Raw genomic sequence first — 19,959 nt, 5'->3', positions numbered from 1 at the left:
AACTCACACACCTATGGTCACTTGATCTTTGACAAGGGAGCTAAAACCATCCAGTGGAAAAAAGACAGCATTTTCAACAAATGGTGCTGGCACAACTAGTGGTTATCATGTAGAAGAATGCAAATTGATCCATTCCTATTTCCTTGTACTAAGGTCAAATCTAAGTGAGTTAAGGAACTCAACATAAAACCAGAGACACTGAAACTTATAGAGAAGAAAGTAGGGAAAAGCCTCGAAGATATGGGCACAGGGGAAAAAATTCCTGAATATAACAGCAATGGCTTGTGCTGTATGATCAAGAATTAACAAATTGGACCTCATAAAATTGCAAAGCTTCTCTTAGGCAAAAGACACCGTCAATAAGACAAAAAGGCCACCAACAGAGTAGGAAAGGATCTTTACCTATCCTTAATCAGATAGGGGACTAATATCCAATATATATAAAGAACTCAAGAAGGTGAATTCCAGAAAAATAAAATAACCCCATTAAAAAATGGGGCTCAGAGCTAAACAAAGAATTCTCACCTGAGACATACTGAATGGCTGAGAAGCACCTGAAAAATGTTCAGCATCATTAATCATCAGGGAAATACAAATCAAAACAACCCTGAGATTCCACCTCACACCAGTCAGAATGTCTAAGATCAAAAATTCAGGTGACATCAAATGCTGGGGAGGATGTGGAGAAAGAGGAACATTCCTCCATTGTTGGCGGGATTGCAAGCTTGTACAACCACTCTGGAAATCAGTCAGGCCATTCCTCAGAAAATTGGACATACCTCTCCTGTGCATATATTGGAAGATGTTCCAACTGGTAAGAATGACACATGCTCCACTATGTTCATAGCAGCCCTATTTATAATAGCCAGAAGGTGGAAAGAACCCAGATGCCCCACAAGAGAGGAATGGATACAGACAATGTGGTACATTTACACAATGGAGTACTACTCAGCTATTAAAAAGAATGAATTTTCCGGGCGTGGTGGAGCATGCCTTTAATCCCAGCACTCGGGAGGCAGAGGCAGGCGGATTTCTGAGTTCGAGGCCAGCCTGGTCTACAAGTGATTTCCAGCCCTGCCATATCCAGGGCTATACAGAGAAACCCTGTCTCGAAAAAACAAAAACAAACAAACAAAAACAAACAAACAAAAAAGAATGAATTTATGAAATTCCTAGGCAAATGGATGGTCCTGGAGGGTATCATCCTGAGTAAGGTAACCCAATCATAAAAGAACTCAAATGTTATGTACTCAGTGATAAGTGGATATTAGCCCAGAAACTTAGAATACCCAAGATAAAAGATACAATTTGCGAAACACATGGAACTCAAGAAGAATGAAGACCAAAGTGTGAACACTTTGCCCCTTTTTAGAATTGTGAACAAAACACCCATGGAAGGAGTTACAGAGACAAAGTTTGGACCTGTGACGAAAGGATGGACCATCTAGAGNCTGCCATATCCAGGGATCCATCCCATAATCAGCTTCCAAACGCTGACACCATTACATACACTAGCAAGATTTTGCTGTAAGGACCCAGATATAGCTGACTCTTGTAAGACTATGCCGGGGCCTAACAAACACAGAAGTGAATGCTCACAGTTAGCTGACTGTGATCACAGGCCCCCAATGGAGGAGCTAGAGAATGTACCCAAGGAGCTGGGGGGATCTGCAACCCTATAGGTGGAACAACAATATGAACTAACCAGTACCCCCAGAGCTCATGTCTTTAGCTGCATATGTATCAGAAGATGGCCTTGTTGGCCATCAATGGAAAGAGAGGCCCATTGGTCGTGCAAACTTTATATGCCTTAGTACACGGGAACGCCAGGGCCAAGAAATGGGAGTTGGTGTGTGGAGGAGTTGGTTGGGGAGCATGTGGAGGACTTTTGGGATAGCATTGGAAATGTAAATGTAATAAATACCTAATTTTAAAAAAAAGCTGTAAAAGTAATTGGGGAAGACATCCTGAATCTGACTCCCACATATTCATTCACAGGTGAGTTACCTTTCTACAGATGTTTCACACACACACACACACACACACACACACACACACACATGGATGTGTGCATGTATGCACATGAGTGCACTCACTAAAAACAAACTAAAATAATAAAATAACTCTAAGAAATTATAACATGAAGTACAGGTTTCAGAAGGAAAGCTGAATCCAGAGAAGCCATGAAGAATTAGGGCAGTGAGGCTGTAGCATGCTTCAAAAACAGGAGGAACATGAGAAGATCAGGAGCATATTGTACAAGGCACATTCTGCCCCAAGGTGGGAGGTACAAAGAAATGTAGGAGGAGAATATTCCCACGAGGCTAGTGACCTCTAAACAATCTAGAGAGCCAAGGGTTATTAATTACTGAATAGAATCTCTAGAATGGAATTCTATAAAATTCTAAAATTTTTGCTCTATAAAAATGGTTGCATTTACTATACCATCCTTATGCTATGAATACCAATACTTCTGCTTGAGAGATAATAAAATCAATGCCCAGAGTGGCTCTGATTCTTTCATCATGAGTGCTGGGTCTCAGTAACACTTGTATTTATGTTCTCCTATATGTGACCTTAAGGTCTCTTTTCATTAGGTAGTTTCAGATTAAATTTTATCAAGAGTTTGTATAGGATATTGATTTTCTGAAAGGTCTTGTTTCATTTTATTTGTGCATTTGTCTGCACCTGTGACTGTATATATGGTCCTGTGTAATTGTTTACACACATACAAGTGTCCCACAAAGTCCAGACAACAGTGTTGTTTCCTTGTAGCAAGAGTTTCAGGCATTTCTTCTGAATTACCTGCTGTGGGTGCTAAGAACTGAACTCCAGTCCTCATGATTATGTAGAAGTGCTTTGATTGTGAAGTCATCTCTCCAGATTCCAATGTTGTTCTCTCTATTAATACTTGCTTTGGGCAAAATATCCCAGAGAGCTATCTCTTTGATTTCCAGCACCATTCCCTCATGGTTCATGCTCTCCCAATGTGCTGTGCTGACAAGGATGGGTATGTGGCATCTCTGTCACGAAGCCAAGGTAAGATATATGGAGAGTATCAAGGTAAACACCAGGGCATCTCTAAAAATCTGGATTTTATTTCTATTGACTAGAACCATGAAACTATCTTTTACAGTTTTTTTTAACTATTGTAGTTTTCTTAGCCTAGAATAGATGAAGACTGTTGGAGAACTTAAGGGAAAAAAAATACTCCATCCTAGACTGTTTGAGGAGTATTCTACTTCTTATAGCAAGGAAAAGACTTAAGATGGAATCTGAATTGCTTTGTAGACCCAGATAACCCTAAATTAGTGATAATTCTGTCACCATATCTGAACACTGGCATCACATATGTGCAAGTTTACTTTAATGCTGTTGGGTGTATATCTAGCAGACAAATTGTTGCTTTTACTCAAAGTTCACACAAACTCTATAGGGAGGCTATTATAGACACTTATCAGTTGAAGGGATGGACTAGGAGAGTACACAGAGATGAATGATCCTGAAATTCAGCTCAAATGATGCAAACTCTGAGTCAATACACTCTAGTAGCTCATGCTTTCTTACCCTTTCATGCCATTTAGTGTTAGCATTAGATTTAGTTTCCTGACAGGGTGGGGGGGAGGGGGAGTGACATTAAGGTATCCTAAGAAAGTTTCTTGATTTTTAAGATTCCATGTCAAATGCCACTTTAAAAATCCATAATCCATTTCAGGGAGCTTTAGCAAATTGACGTCAACGAATTGCTGACTGGTAACACCCTGGAGACATGCTCCCCTGGAAGTAACCAGTAGAGCCAAGTACCTGGGTGTGATGATTGATATTGGTTGTCAATTATGAGCCATGCTCCTGGGTGGACCAGGGAGGGTAATTACTAGAAAGACTAACTGATGTGGGAGGATCCTTTCCCCAGAGAGTGACTAGCTCCTTCCCATGACAATCCGTATATAAGGAAGTCTGAGGGAAAATAGTGCGATCCCTGTATGCCTACAGTGTCTGCATGAAAGTGCATCACTGTCACTACTCCTGCTCTTATCCTGACCTCAGAATCCACTCATTTTCTCTTACAACAATATTACCAGAGACTGACAGACTCTTCCAGGTCTTCAGCACCAAATTGGGATTGCTGAGGCATCTGGCCTCATTTAATGAGCAGCTGATGGACTGTGAATTTCTTTAGTTGCAGTGATTGGAGTGGCTTGCAACAAAAGCCAGCTAGGATGTATTGTAGGGCAGTACTAGATTTTGTTGTAGGATTCAAGAATTATGATGCATTCAACAGGGGATTCTTACCATTCCTCTGCTACATATTCAGCTGGAGCCATGGGTATATCCTGTATACTCCTTAGTTGGTGGTTTAATCCCTGGGATCTTTAGGGAATCTGGTTGGTTGATATTGTTGGTCTTCTTATGAGGCTGCAAACCCCTGCAGCTTCTACATTCCTTGCCCTAACTTCTACATCGGGCTTCCTGCACTCAGTCCAATGTTTGACTCTGTATATCTGCATCTGTATTGGTCAGGCTCTGGCAGAGACATCCAAGCTTAATATTGTTCAAGTTAAAAAAATAATTAGCCATTCATGAGTTCTTGTTGTCTTACTACACTTGTGTGCGTGCATGTGCACGTGTGTGTGTGTGTGTGTGTGTGTGTGTGTGTGTGTGTGTGCATGTGTGTGTAGGGATATAATTGTGATGTGGGACACATATAGACGTCAGAGGACCACTTGCAGGTTCTCTCTAACACTTGGATTTGGGGTAAGCATTTTAACCTATGGAGCTATTTTGCATGTTCTTTAGCACATAATAATGTGACAGGGCAAGACATTCTATAAGCTCCTTCACCTTACATCCTTGGTGAGGTTGTTTAAGATTTAGCAAAAATTCAATCTCCTTGATAGGGATTTCTATGGAAGTTTACCCAATTCTATTCTAGGAACCCGAGGTCAAGGTGCCCCAGCGAACTCACCTACTATTAAACCTTCCTTTAAGCAAAGTACCTATTTTAGCTTTTATTAAACTGCTTGCTTGCACAAAATCTCCTCCTGTAACTGCTGAGCAAGATACCAAAGTGTGAATTTGGCTTTAAAAACCCCTTACTCCAACCAGTTGGGTCCTGACTACCTGAGTGTAATCGCAGCCAGCTGGAATAAAGACACAATTGGCTATAGACTAAGGTTAGTGGTCTTCTTTAGTGGGTTTTTGTTGACAATAAATCTGCTAACTGTTCTGGTCTTGTCACATGCACTTGTTTGTGCCTTATAGTATTTGAGCTTTATTTGTCCCCAAAAATCAGGAAGCCACATGAGATTTTTCTCAAAGGCAATAAGTGGTTTGTGTCTTTCTTTCCCTCTGATTTCATTGCAGGACAGGCAAAATGGGAGACAAAACAGAAACTGTGAAGCATGAAGTTTGACCAAGTAAAAGAGGTCTTAAAACAAAAACTGGCAAAACAAATCTATACAGGTCAGTATTTCGAAGCATAAATTACACATAACAGTGTTCCTAGTAAGTTACCTGTATGGCAAGACCAACAGAGGCTCATCAGTCTTCTCAGCCTTTGGAAATTATTGATATTAGTATTGGTATCCAAACATCCTGCTTCTCGCTACATCCTCTACATCTATCCAAGGAATTTAATTGTGGCTGCATGTCCCTAGTATGAAAATCCCTTCTTTAGGGAAGACAGGAGAGAACCATTACACCTCAGAGCTTCAAACACACTCTTGTTCTCTGGTCCCAGACAACATAGTGTCATTCTGAACTCAGAATTGATATAAAGATGATGTCAAGGATAATAAGAAAAAAAAACCTATATTATAGATTCAAATTTTAAAATAAAATTAAATACAACTGGTATATTTAAAGTTGCCTACAAAAAGACATGCAATGTCTTTTGTATGACTTGAGTATTAAATGCATGGTACAGGAAAAGCATTTTCCACTCATGCCTGATGCCTGAATTTCAATATTTGTAAGTCATTTAAATAGGAAGGTTTGATGGAACACATATTTCATCCTAGTGTTCCCACAGATGTGGGCATGGAGACATGAGAGTCAGCCAGAGACTCTTGGACTGCTAACATGGAATATGCACTGCAATGGCAAAAGCAGCAAGGCCTTGAGAGTTCCCTAAAGAGAAGAGTGGGGAGAGTAAAGATCTAATTGGACAGATGTTCTGAAGGATGTTACTCAGAGTGAGCACAAAATATGTGATAAAAATCAACACTTAGATCAGAAACAATGACCAAAGCCAAATCCAGATTTATAAAAATACTGCTTCATTTGTGTTTGTCTCTTCTTCCAATCCCATTGGTCAGTAGAAGGCAGCACTGGGGTAATCTTGCTTATGATGATGCAAGGTTCATTTTTTTTTCACCCCAAATATAAAGAAATGTGTAACAAAGAGGATTGTGTACCCTTTACTGGATGAGGGCTTACTGCCTTGGTTAGAGTTTCTTTCAATTTGCCTGTGTTTTCAGTTTTATCAAGTCGTTATTTTTCCATTCACTGTGCTAAACACAGACAATTTAATCATAGCTAGCACAAGATCTCTTCTTTTGAGGGGGTCCCAAGGGGATGCCTGGATGTAGATAGATTATTCAAGGGCCTTTACAAGATAATTTCTTCACACAAAAATAGCTCCTGACTTCAAACTAAGGAGAAAAAGGTGAGGAGGCATTTTTTGTACAAGCTGCTACCTTTACAGATCAGGAAAAGCCAATACGATGACCCATATAAATAGCAATCAGAGAAAATAGCAATCAGATTTCCTGCGGGTGAAAATAAAAATAGGAGCATCTCTTCTGGTTATATAAACTATATAATATTTATTGCTAGCTAGAATATCCTACTGTATATTTAAGAATTCCAGAATTTGTTGCTATTAGGCAACTAAAAAATAAATGGTAAGTACTTGAAGCAATATGCTGAATCTCCTTGTATGATCAGAATATAATGTATATAGTATGTTAAAATATTATATCTCCCCACATACACGTACATAATTATTATGTGTTCATAACATCAGAAAATAGTACCTACTTATTTAATATGACTTGAGACAGAGATCATATTAATAACATACCAGACATTCACTGACTACTGCAAACAGCTGAAGTCTTGTGCTCCCAGAATGGTCCTAGTACTCCAACCCAACCAGAAAATAGTGTCTGAATAATAGCACCTTCTATTCTTTTTCTTTAAAACTTTAAAATATGATTATTTTTTGCATGTAATTATGAAATTTAATCTTACAACTAAGAATTAGATAACGCTAGGGAAATTGCACACAAGGACCAGTACTTGTCAAGGAAGTCTGATAACGTGTTTGAAGTTCCTATAAACCATGTAAGATTAGATATCATAGCACATGTATAGTTCCATATTAACTATAGAAACATAGAATAAGAAGACGGGAAAATCTCTACAAGCACACACGTCAGCCATCCTGCTATAGGCAATGAAGATATAATCTGTCTTAGTCAAGGTGGAAGATGAGGACTGACATCAGTACTGTCTTCTGTCCTCCATGAGCTCACACTCAAACACATACAAGCACAAAGAGAAAGAGGAAGAGGGAGGGAGGAGAGATTTTGTTAACATGTGAGGAATATCACAAGATCCTTCCTTGAAGAATCAGAAGAGGAAGGGCATGCTGAAACATAAAATTTTGGGCAATCCTGCCCTGTTTTCTCCAATGCATCCCTAAGTAATTTATTTTAAGTGATGAAATTCTATATAAATTTCCTCTAGAAAATGAAATAATCTGCTCTTGAAATAAGTGTCAGTAATTATGGATTTACTCCTTTCCATGATGTTTTTAAAGAACAGAACAAAAACATTTGTTGATTTCTTTGTTGTTAACAGTCACGATTATTAAAGAGTTTTCTTGTCTGTAAGAATTTAAAAAGAATTGAGGGGTGGCCCAAGGAAAAAGACATTGAACAATGAACAATGTCTTTTTAGACTCCCTAAGCCTGAGGAAGCATGACCAAAAAAATCAGGGGAGAAACTGAAAAATAAGATGCAGGTGGAAATTCTCATGAGACCTTGAAATTAAAGCCAAGAATGTATTGGTCCATCTTCACTACGTTGATGATGAGAGAAGGATGTTATATTGGCCACTTCTTATTTCTAGGTGTCTGTTTTGTGGCCATAATACACGGTTCTTCACTGCAACTGGTCCAGCATAAAGAAGAATGAAATTGGGTAGAGGTTATTACTTTTTAACTTCCCATATAATCAATATTCATCAGCAGATGAACACCTGCCTTATTTTACAGCATGGGTATGTGAAGAGTGCTCCATGTTTAAGAGTTAAGAATTTGTGGGGAAAAAAAAAGACAAAAACCAGCATGCCCATGAATGAGTTCCATGGATATTACACATCCTATAGGACCGGAAACTCTTTTTTTTTTTTTTTTTTTTTTTTTTTTGGTTTTTCGAGACAGGGTTTCTCTGTGTAGCTCTGGCTGTCCTGGCACTCACTTTGTAGACCAGGCTGGCCTTGAACTCACAAATCCGCCTGCCTCTGCCTCCAGAGTGCTGGGATTAAAGGCATGCGCCACCACGCCCGGCAGGAAAATCTTTAATTAGAAGAATTTTCCATGAGCACAAAACAAGTGAGATAAACTCTTTCATTTTATTTTCTTGTGGCTGTAATTTATACCTGACAAATGCAACTTGAGGAAGGAGGAAATTATTTGCACTCATAGTTTCATGTCATAGTTCATCATGGTACAGAAGACATGGAGATGGTGAGGCAGCTATGCACATGGGATCCTTAATTAGGAAGCAGGGCAGTGAATGCTGATACTTATTGCTCTTTCTCCTTTTCACTCAGTTCAGGAAACCAGTCCAGGAGAAGATGTTATGCACATTTGGAGTGAGTCTAACCACTCAATTACCATAGTCTAGATAATCCTTCATAGGTATTATTGGAAGCTCATTTCCATAGTGATTATAAATCTTAACAAGTTAGTAATCAGAATTAAGTTCATCACAGATAGACAGTAGGCACTGAGAGTGAAAGCTACAGTGTCATTTTGACAAGTTGGTCCTGGTCATGAAGAGGTTGAAGAAAGATTTTATGAGTGGTTCAGGTAGGTAGATAGTGCTACCTAACAGTGTTATTATACTTTAGAGATGGGGTGGGAATCTTTACATGGTTAGCATAAGCTGACTTGTATAGTAGTGGGCAGAATCTGTGGGTCTGAAGAACAAAAGCATTTCCCAAAAGGGGTCAGAGAGAGCTCGCTTTGAAAAGATGAACAACACCTCAAGTATTAATAACAGATCCACTTGAGTGTTATTCTTAATAAGATGGTAGACTGAGAAAAATATATGTGAGATTTAAAATCTTGGAAAGTGGATTGAACACTCACTGCAATCCCTATATAGGATGCAGTCTTGGTGCACTTACCTACCTAGCCAAGCTACCACATTCCCAGCAAAAGGACACAACACTTTTTCTGTATGACTGTCATAAGGAACAAAGTAAAACCTCACCAACTGCCAAAGTTGGGATGGGGTGTATGTTTGAAATCCTCTTAACACACATTGATCAATACTACTTCTCTCTCTAGTGATACACCAATCAAATCTACTGACATAGTGTTAATTGTGTCTAATTATTAGTAATGACTTAAAATGAGACATGCTAATTTATTTTAATTGCCTCCTTATTAGAAAGAACTTGCCCTTGTGGATCTCAGTCCAGGCTGCCCCTAAGACTCAGTGTGAGGGAAGCCACTAGAGAGGAAATATTGACCTGCTTTCCCATGACTGTAGTGGAGACCCTATAGACCTAGGGGCACGAAGATATCCTTCTTAGGAATAGCATCTCTTCAAATCTCCTTTTCTGTACACTGCAGTGTGGGTGGGTCTCCCTGCTTCTGTGCATTATGTCTATTTCCTGTCTTTGATTGACAATGGTCTGTAGTTTGAAGACAAGTAACAGTGGATAACAGAAAATGAAGTAAACTATTGTTCTGAGATAATGGCACTGGCCTTCTCTATAATAGAGTAATCTTAGAAGGCACAAACACGGAGAAAGACAAAAAGTCAAGCATTTACCCTAACACTCATAGTAAGTACTCTGCTTTGGGCTAAAGAATACACTTGGCTCATCAATTTTAATTAAAGATTTGAGGAAAATGTTATAATCATAAACAAGGATATAACATCAAGCTAAATGCAAATTTGAGTGTTTAAGATAAAATCTCTAGACATTGTACACTTCACTGGTCACTGGGTGTTGTACTATTCAAATTTCTACTGATCTCCTGAGACACTGATACTCTTGAGATGTGGCATTTGAGGGAGATATCTGTAAAAGCATTAGCTTGGGCCTAAAGTAAAAAAAAAAATCTGTCACTCCATAAAAGGCAAGTAAAGCAAGCAGAGGATGGGAGGAGGACAAGAAGGAGAGTGTGTGGAGAAGGAAGCAAGAAACGGAGGGAGGATATGAGATGAGAAAGAAGGAACAGTGGGGAGGACAGCTGGGCAGGAGGTGGTGAGAGTAAACAGGATGAGGGAAGAATCCTTCATTCACTGAGCAGAAACACAATGAAGATGGTCAGCCACCAAATCTGCAGAGGGCAGCATTAGTTCTGATCTCCTGAACATGCTTAATTTCTCTCTTACCTCAGCCCAGGACATCCATCCCTTTTCCGTCTTCCTTATACTTAGTAAGTACTTCTACCTGGACAGTCTGTCCTCACAGCATTCAATTGTTCTGTGCAGATTTTTCTCTCTAGTTTCTCTTCTAATGAACTCTGCATGCCCAATTTCTATGAATTGAAAGGTATTCCCCATAAGGACAGATTTTGGGAATTAGTTCAATCATAGAATAGTAATTTAGAGACAGAGAGTAGGGGTGATGTAACTAGGCCAGTATCCTGAGGTATCTTGTAGGTGGATGATCAAGCCTGTGCTGCAACAGTCTTTGCTAGGAAGCATCATCTTATTCGGTGACTGCCCACACAGTATAACAAATTGGTGCTGAAATTGAGCAGACACTCAATTCTCCTTCTATACCTTCTATGCAGCAATGAGCTCAGGGAAATACATCAACAATGCACAAGCTATGTGACCTTACATAGGATTGGAGACCAAGGAAATGCAAGTGATATTTGGAAGGAAGTAGCAGCAAAGAAAGATACATTCAGGTACAATGACCATACAACTCATATTAAATATTGTTCTTTGTATAAACTGATTTATTTCCTTTGTGTTTATATATATATATATATATATGCATATGAAATGTGTATTTGTGGATATGTATGTGATTCTTGTGTGTGTTCCTATGTTGGGTGTAATCTTACATATATCTTAGTGCATGTGTGGAGGTTAGATGCCTTAGGGTTAGATGCATTGTGCTTACAGAAGTATAATACTACATCCAGCTCTTTGTTGTTGCTTGGGATTCAGACTCATGTTCTTACTCTTTCACAACAAGCACTTTAGTCACTCAGCTACCTTATGAGCCCTTCAAAATTCTCTAAACTGCCATGGACTTTGGACTATCTTCAGATGGAATATTTCTCCATCAAGCATAAGTTGTTAAAAATAATATGCATGCAGTGTAATGGCCTGTCCCCTTTCTGTCTTCACCATTGTTGTTATCACCCAGAAAAGCTCAATCAATTTAGCTGGTACAGGAAACATAAAATTAACACACTCCCAAGAATATTCACAAAGGCAAGTAAACAGCAGAGAGACATTGGAATTTATGCTTGAAAATAAATTACTACTAATAACACATCAACCTGATGCACCCAACTCTAGATGTTCTCCTTCCACAGAGCAGACACCAGAGGAAGCTAGGATGCCTCATCAATTCCCACTTGAGAAGGCCGCATTCACGGTGTTGAGCTTTAATTATAAACTCCTTAATAACTAGTTCTCATTTTGCTGACACAAACCAATATAATTTACAAACCAGAAGACTATGTCGGAGTGATGCATATAGGCAGTGTGTGCAACATGCTGTCACGTAAAAATTAAATGTGATGTTCACAATATGGACACTGTATTTCCAGAATTAACTTTATTTTAGAGCACTGCATACCTTTTGAATACCTATTGCTCTCATTGGTCACAAACAATGGGACCATTTGCAGAGTATATTTTAGCTGCAAATCTGAGCTTCTGTATATTTAGGAACTTATACATCCCTGTGACTTGAATTTTCTGGGTCATTATTCTCTTTGAAGAACTGTATGAGCTGTCCTTCCAAATGTCCTTCTTGGGTTCCTTACTAGCTATTACCTGGTCTGTTGTAATTATTTAAGCTAGTTTTCTTACCAACATTTTGTTCTATTCCATTCTAAGCCTCATTAATCCTTTTGAAAAAATGGAGGGTCTAGAGATAGCTTATGTGGTAAAGTTCTTATCTTGAAAGTTTTAAAACTTGAGTTTGATCCATAGAACCCACAAAAAAATCTACGTTTTAGGTACATGAGATGACCTTCACCATTGAGTGCTAACCAGAAATTGACCACAGTCCACATTTACAAACACACATGTGCACACACAGACACACACAATTATTAGGAGAAAATTTAAAATTTTACATTGATAATTGGACTTTAAGTTCCTATCACCCACATAGTGGGTTGCAACTTTCATTAACTCTAATTCTAGGTTTTCTAATATCCTCTTCTGGATTCTGCAAGCACCAGACATGTAAGATCATGTACATAGATGTATATGTATATGTATATGTATATGTATATGTATATGTATATGTATATGTATATGTATATGTATATGTATATGTATATGTATATGTATATGTATACATGCAAGCAAAATACTCATGTGCATAAAGATTAATGGTATTTTAAAAAGTAAAATGCCATAGTGAAACTGCATCTTTTCAATTAAAAAAAAGAGTCCCAAATGATAATCAACTTCATTACTTTCTCCTCCTTCTCTATATTAATCAGCAGCACACTCCTATTAGTCTGCTGAGATTTTCCAACCCTTAGCTTCAGATCTACATTCTTCAAGACCATAGTTGGATGTTAATTATATACCTTCCACTGTGCATGTGCTTACATGTGTTGCAATATTTAACACTGACACTACTAGTGAATTACTTTACTGGCTGCCAAGCATTTCACAATACCTAGAGGTCCTGCAGTATATCTTAATTGTTAATTTTCACTTCTCTAACTACATGAGAAACTTGACTTTAAGAAAGAAGATCAGTACTTGGAACTAAGTTCATCAGCAAGTTCTTCAAGTCTGTAACACAGATTCACTCCTGACACCTTTCTGTTCATAACTAAGATGACACAGTTATTTTGCAAGAGAAATGAAGTGAAATTTCCATTAAAAAAGGCTTTTCTATAATTCAGCACTAAATTTCATTGAATAGAATCCAAATGCTCCTTTATATCAAACCTAAAGCAATGAGAGAAATTTCTTATAGCAAGGGGAACACATATTTTTTAAGATTTTAGATAAAACTTTAATTAACATAGCATAAAGAAAGTCAATCAAATGAGCTCAGTCTTGTAGAAAAGTCAGGTAACTAAAGAGCTGTTTGTTTGTTGTTCTTCTCTCTCTCTCTCTCTCTCTCTCTCTCTCTCTCTCTTTTTATTTTTGCCTTCTTTTTTACTTCAGGATACAAATGCTTTCATGCTGCCTAAGTTAGACCTGCTCTGAAAGAAATCCAGAAGGAAGTTCATGCTGCAGATCCCACATTCTTTAAGCCAGTCTGAACTTCTATTTAATTTTACAATTAACTTCTACTTGAAATTTCCACAACAGTCATAAGTAATAGTTGTTAAAATAACAGCACAAAGTTAACACATCTTAAATGCAAGTCTCTGCCAATACAAAGTAGAAAAATCTGAGTTTAAGACTGAAAGCTCTTGCTAGAAAATCATTAAATCATTCACTCATTCATCTACTTGCTCAGTCTTTTAGGCTTTGGGTACAGTAGTGCAAATAAAACATGACAAAGAGGTAATGAATCTTAGTTGAAGAAAAAGGAATTATAGAAATTGCTATGAAAGATAAATAGGGACACTTTACTGAGACAGAATATTCAAAAATATATTTTTCTGTGACAATTTCATATATACACAACATTTCTGATTCTTACCATCTCCATTTTTCTTTTCCCTGTCCCCAAGAAACTTCCAGTACATCCTGCACTAGAATGTGTGTGTAGGTTTGGGGGGGCAGGGTGCTGTGTGGAGATGAAAGACTACAAGGAAACTTTTTAAGAGAAAATGGTACTGTAGACCAAATTAGTAAACAACACATACAAATAAATCCAGGAGATATGAGACAGTATGGTTTGCTTGTAAAAAGTAGAGTTCTGTATTTTGTTAGGAGGGATATTATAGATGAGAGTTAGATGATTATGTAAAGACGGATGAGTTTCATCATACCACACATAAGAGCACTTCATAGCACTACCTAAGCATAACTATGGCCTGACATTGTCAGACTTATGGAATAGAATGTCTACAGAAGTGTCCTTTGTGGCAGTGTCCTGTGCTTGTGTATACACAGAACCATATTTTAAATTTTAATTTAATTTTAATTTAAATTCTTTAAATTAAAGAGAGTAAATCCTCAGCCCAGGGTACAAGCCCAGCTATAAAGTTGCTTTACTTTGAACAATGTGATATTTACAGCTATGCTTCAAATCTTGGTGTGAATTTCTTTCTTTCTTTCTTTCTTTTTTTATTTTCTTTTTTTAGGAATGACTCTGGAGTTGAGTTTATGGAAAACTGTTAGCTCATGTCCTTCTCCAAGGCTAAGGTTATGAGACTGAACTTAGAGAACCCGTGCCAAATTCCTGCGGATGCTATACAAACTACCTACTGTCATGCATTGGGAGACAGTTTGTTGTAAAGATATTTGTGTTTAAAAATGGATGTAGGTTGGGATTTACATTTTTCTCATTTGCTTAGACTATTAAATTTGGGACATGGTTAAGATCTACTCATTTGAAATTTATTCATATGAACTAGATCACTTATTCTACTTTGCCTTCTAAAACCTGGGGGTATATTCTGCATGTTTACTAGTAGGAATTAAAATCACATTAAACTTTTATCCTGATTATCATTGTCTCTCAACTTTGAAGCTTGTTAATATCAAACACACATAAATGAAATAGCCAGGAAGTAGCATCCTTAGTTAACAATGACAAAACATTACAAGTAAACATTGTCTTTTTAATTAAACCCAGTCCTTTACTCCAGACACCAAGGTTCCTGGGGTCAGTGTGTAATCTTTCCAAGCTCACCAGACAAAGGCACTAGTGTTTTAATGAATGAAAATATTTCCTTTGGGAATCTAAAATGTCAGTATTGCTTCCAAATTGGAACAGTGCAACTTCTCAAAATTTTAATACAGCATTGTCTTCTGCCTTATTAGGTAACTATCCATTCTCCACCTTCTTATCTGTTCTGAGTAATTACCACACACAGGTCATAGTTCACCACAGTGTGTGTTTTCAGCTGAAAGACATTGAGTTGACAACAAAATATTTAGAAATTCATTGAATCATATCATTTTATTTTAAATGGATACAGGAAATTAAAATGGTTCACGCAAAGAAAACTGAAGCCAACTGGACAGATGAGCAGAGACAAAGGAAGACTACAGCTGGGAAGGTGGCCGTTCCTTAACTAGGAAAACACAGGTGAGAGTAGAGTTGCTCCAGTAGACATTATTATCATAAGTCCTGTTCTAAAAAATCTCTACTCTAGTTCTTAATTTATATTTTATAGCTGCAAAATGTTAATCTCTTTTAGTTATAGGAGTTAAGTGAAGGGAATGGAAAACAACTTTTTTTTTCTTTTTTTTACCTTTATTGATCAGCATGAAGTTGCTATTAAAAGTCTGATATCTCTTTACTGTCATGATTAGGATTCTCACAGACTTTTTAAAACAGTATGTGAGAAAAATCTAGAATAGAGCTTATTATATTCTTATCATAGGAACATGTCTCTGTGACTCTAATAATAAGCATCAAACTTCTGAGAGGTACTTAGTTCTTGTTCTTTTTTCAGAAAAATTAAAGATTTTTTTAAATTAAAAATTACATCATGTAATAGGTTTCTTTTAAAAATGAAATTAACAATACATTTATATGCGTGTCATAATCAGTTCTCCTGTTTTCTAGATACCCTATTTTGTCATGATAAAAATTAAACTTGTCTAATCTTACAAGAATAGCATTAATAAGATATTTAGCTGCTGTTCAGTTTGGAGTAAACACATATCTTACTTGCTGGATACATTTAACTGGCAGGCTGGAAAGGACAGTTATTAGATAGACACTTGACCTCTCTGGTCTGAGGCATCCTAGGTTCTAGAACTTCTTAGATACTGATTCTAGTCTCACTTGCCCAAATTCCCAAGTCATAACATAGCTTCTCATGTCAAAGAAGAAGAACATATAATACTTTAAAAAATGTTTTTACATTGACCTATATCTATACTCAAACTTAAACAGTCCTCTTAGAATATACCCAATGGAAACACTCTAGCTGTTTAATATCCTGAAAATCAAGAATGCGAGAATTTCCAGAGGTTTTTATTACTGGTAGGCAATTGGAATCTGTATTATGCTGGCATTCTTTCTAGCCTGATTTTATTTTCATAGTGCTTAATAAGAAACTTACACAATTTGTAATTTGGTAAGTAAAAGGGACTATGTGTGAAAGGGTGTATGAGAAAACCAAACTTATACAAATAGATACTTACACACTACAGAGTATAGCAACAGCAATAAAGAGTGATTACAAAAAAGAGGAGACAAGCAAGCTATTTTTTAAGAAACCTCACTCCTATAACTTAATACCCATAACTGTCCCCCATGGAAGAACTTGGTCGCACAATCTGTTTTGAAGGCAGATATTACTCCTTAACATGTAGGGGAAATACTTTTTAAAAAGAATAATTCTCTTAAATTAAAAGGAAACTCTTGGAAAGGAAATATCTAGGTCATCAAAGCATATATACAAATGCGAACATATTGTACATTACTAGCAAATCCAATATCTACACAAAAGCTACACAATAGCCTAGAGAAACTGGGAAATACTCAAGATTGCATTGAGAAGTTTTGCCTTATAGGCTCTGAAGACCACTAATATGCATAGATTTCAGAATCAGCTGCCAACCTATTGTTTACTGAATGTATTCAGTTTTTACAGTACAATAAACTTTCACTGCTATTCCTGAAGAAAACTATCTCTAGAATGCTTAGCCAGCTTCATTCACTCAGTGACTGTGTTACTTGTAAATGGGGAATACAATGACCACTTGGGAAATTCTGAAGATCATTATCACCAACTTTCTCTTTAAATACTCAAAACAGACATTGTAACTATTGTGGATATCACAGATTGAAGTCTTAAACCCATGTCATTTAGTTTCATGTACATAATTAAAATACATTAACCATAGTCAAATTAATTCACAGAAAATATGGCTCCAAGAAAGAATTTTCAAGAAGGGTGATACTTGAAGAAGCCTAAGTCATGCTGAGCACTCTACCCATTTCATCAGTATTCCTCACTCTCACCTTTAGGATCTTCAAAGTATTCATTCTCTCCAGCTAAAGGAATGTGCTACAGGGAAAGCATAATTCAGAGCCACACCTCTACATTAACTGGGCAGCACTGACCTCTAGTGTTCAAGAAGGTAGAGAAACTAGCTCAGTAGCAAAGTTTACTTCCTGTCTAAGGCTCTTGGGACTTTCCCTTGGGCATCATGAGGATAATTTCAATGAGAAAAGGGCAAAAAGGGGAGAATAAAGTGAGGGGCTGGGATGGGAGAAAGGAAGTTTGAGAAAGCAGAAGAGAAAATTCCATTTACCTGAATGTAATCTCCCTCAATATATCCTCTAAAATAATTTATTCACTTATCGCAACACAATGGACAGGGTAGCCTAACAATTGTAAGCTTTCCAATCTTTGGATAATAGAAACACTGACTCTACTTTGAACATCTATTCACCTGTCTGTACTCTATAATGCAAATTCTGGGACAAGATCCTCTAAGAATTAAGGAATAAGGACCTTCTATAGCAAGTCTTCTTACCTTTTTCCACCTGAAAATGATAATACAAATTACAAAAGTAAAACAATATTGTTCAAGTCTGGATAATATTTCTGAGCTTCAGTGTAGGAAAAGATGATGAGGGAACAAACCCAGAAACTTGAGAGTCTGTGGTAAGCCACCCTTGCAAAGACCACAGATGGCTTAATTGCATTTTTTTTCTCATTTGGGAGTTCCCAAAGAAGGCAAAATTTCCCTCCTTCTGCCTAAAGAAGCAACTGAGCAATTGAGCTTGAACCTCTCATAGGTTTAGCTATTTGTGTTCAAGTTTCATAAACTGGATTCTTTAAATATGTAGTACAAGAGGCAGATCTATGAGAGTCAAAAATTCCTGCCTATTAAATAAGTGTCGTATGCTTGGTGGGGTCGAAACGTGGACAATGCGATGCATACTCCTTATTCCTTCGCAGGCACCAGAATTTTGAGGGTGGAGTGTGTTCTGGAGCTCTCACTCCTCAGCCCTGTAATCTGGAACCATTGATCTCCTGAAGTAACTACATTTGGACAACAATTCTTAGGCCCAAACTCCCAAACCCTTTACACGGGTGCTCATTGGTTATAAAATACCCCAATTGGAACCTTATGCCAAAGGCAATGAAGAGAGCTCAGTACTTAGCGTGGAGGTGGGGGTTGAGTTGTTTGGGGCACTTTTCAGATCGGTGGGAGATGCATTTGCTGCTATTACAGAGTTCCTTGATTCTGAAGGTTCTCTGCCCCTAGAGGCTTGCTCATGGCCGTGCATCCCTGGCTGAGATTAAGAACCATGGAGCTAAGAGAACTTTATGATTACAAAAGAAGGGCAAGCAATGCAGGCAGGAGAGCAAACTCCTTACAGTTCTGATAACTTTTGAAATAGTTGCAGTGGTGGTTACAGTCCCCCCCAACCCCCCATCTTTCCTTCTACCTAGGGCATATATGGTCAGAAAGTGGATACTTATTCCAAAGAGCATCGATCCCACCTCATCTTCCCTCCCCCAGCTCTGAGTACTCACAATTTGTTGCTGTTAATCCAATGTGCCACAAGCCAGACAGCACCAAAGTCAAAACGCTGGTCAGTCTTGGTACAGAATCCATTTCCCCCTAGTGAGCGATTCTTCCAATTGAATCCCAAATTCATAGGCACCAGCCTTGGCTTTTCTTTCTTTTCCTTTCTCACTTTCTGTTTCCACTCCTTCGCACAGCCTTGCCCCCTCCCACCCCCCCTTAAACAGATTATCTTCTCCTTCACTCCATCTTGCTTCTCAGATCCTCCACTGAAACGGTAGCAGAGCTTCCTCGGAGCTTCGAGCTGCAGTCGACAGTTCCTGCAACTGTCCCTTTCTGTGCTTGCCTTTCTTGCTTGCCTTCTCTTAAAAAGATTGCCTTTCTTAAAGGTTCAGATCTTGGCGCACAGCTCCACCAATAGTCTAAAGTACTTTGTTCCGGCGCAAGAGCTAGATTCAGCACCAGGGTGAAGGACAGCTCCTTATCCGCAAATTCTGAGCGGCACCGCCCCCTGCCTGGAACCGCGCTCTCCTATCAGAATGGCCTGGGCGGTCCTTGGTTACTCCCGCGTCCCCCCCCCTCCCCCCCGCCCCCCCAGACGCTCTGCTGTGACTCGCTTAGGCTACTTGCTGGGAAAGTAAAGAGAAAAGATCTAATCTATCTGTCTATCGGCCTGCCTCCCTCCGTCTACCTCTCCCCTTCCTCTCCATCCTCTTCTCCTCCCTCCCCCTCTTTTTCTCCCTCCCCGCCCCGCCCCCTCCCTCTCCCTCTCTCTGTCTCTCTTTCTCTTTCTCCCTCCCTCCCTCCCCCCCCTCTCTCCTGTCCATGCATCCCAGCATCCCTAACCACTTATCACTTCTCTTTTTTTCCTCC

At 38.3% G+C, this 19,959-nt stretch overlaps 1 protein-coding gene and 1 long non-coding RNA gene across 5 annotated transcripts in view; one reads left to right on the top strand and one right to left on the bottom strand.

Annotated features, from left to right (window-relative positions):
* Window positions 1-19,240, bottom strand: part of LOC110291812 (contactin-associated protein like 5-2) — a 684,470-nt gene extending 665,230 nt beyond the window's left edge. For all 3 annotated transcript variants that reach the window (XM_029482787.1, XM_029482783.1, XM_029482788.1), the window contains exon 1: window positions 19,095-19,240. In XM_029482787.1, the coding sequence (XP_029338647.1) occupies window positions 19,095-19,176 (82 nt within the window). In that variant the 5' untranslated portion in view covers window positions 19,177-19,240. The remainder of the gene's footprint in view (window positions 1-19,094) is intronic.
* LOC110291829 lies at window positions 5,376-15,671 on the top strand. Of its 2 annotated transcripts, none has more exons than XR_002377618.2 (3): window positions 5,376-5,463; window positions 11,049-11,168; window positions 15,567-15,671. It is a non-coding gene; the product is annotated as an uncharacterized LOC110291829 (long non-coding RNA). The 2 variants fall into 2 exon arrangements; XR_002377617.2 differs by lacking the exon at window positions 15,567-15,671 and adding an exon at window positions 14,727-14,823.
* Window positions 19,241-19,959: the final 719 nt, after the last annotated feature.

This window comes from Mus caroli, chromosome 1 (genome assembly GCF_900094665.2).
Source record: "Mus caroli chromosome 1, CAROLI_EIJ_v1.1, whole genome shotgun sequence".
Classification (NCBI taxonomy): domain Eukaryota; kingdom Metazoa; phylum Chordata; class Mammalia; order Rodentia; family Muridae; genus Mus; species Mus caroli.
The sequence above is the reverse complement of the archived record's forward strand: the minus strand, read 5'-3'. Positions and strand labels throughout refer to the sequence as shown.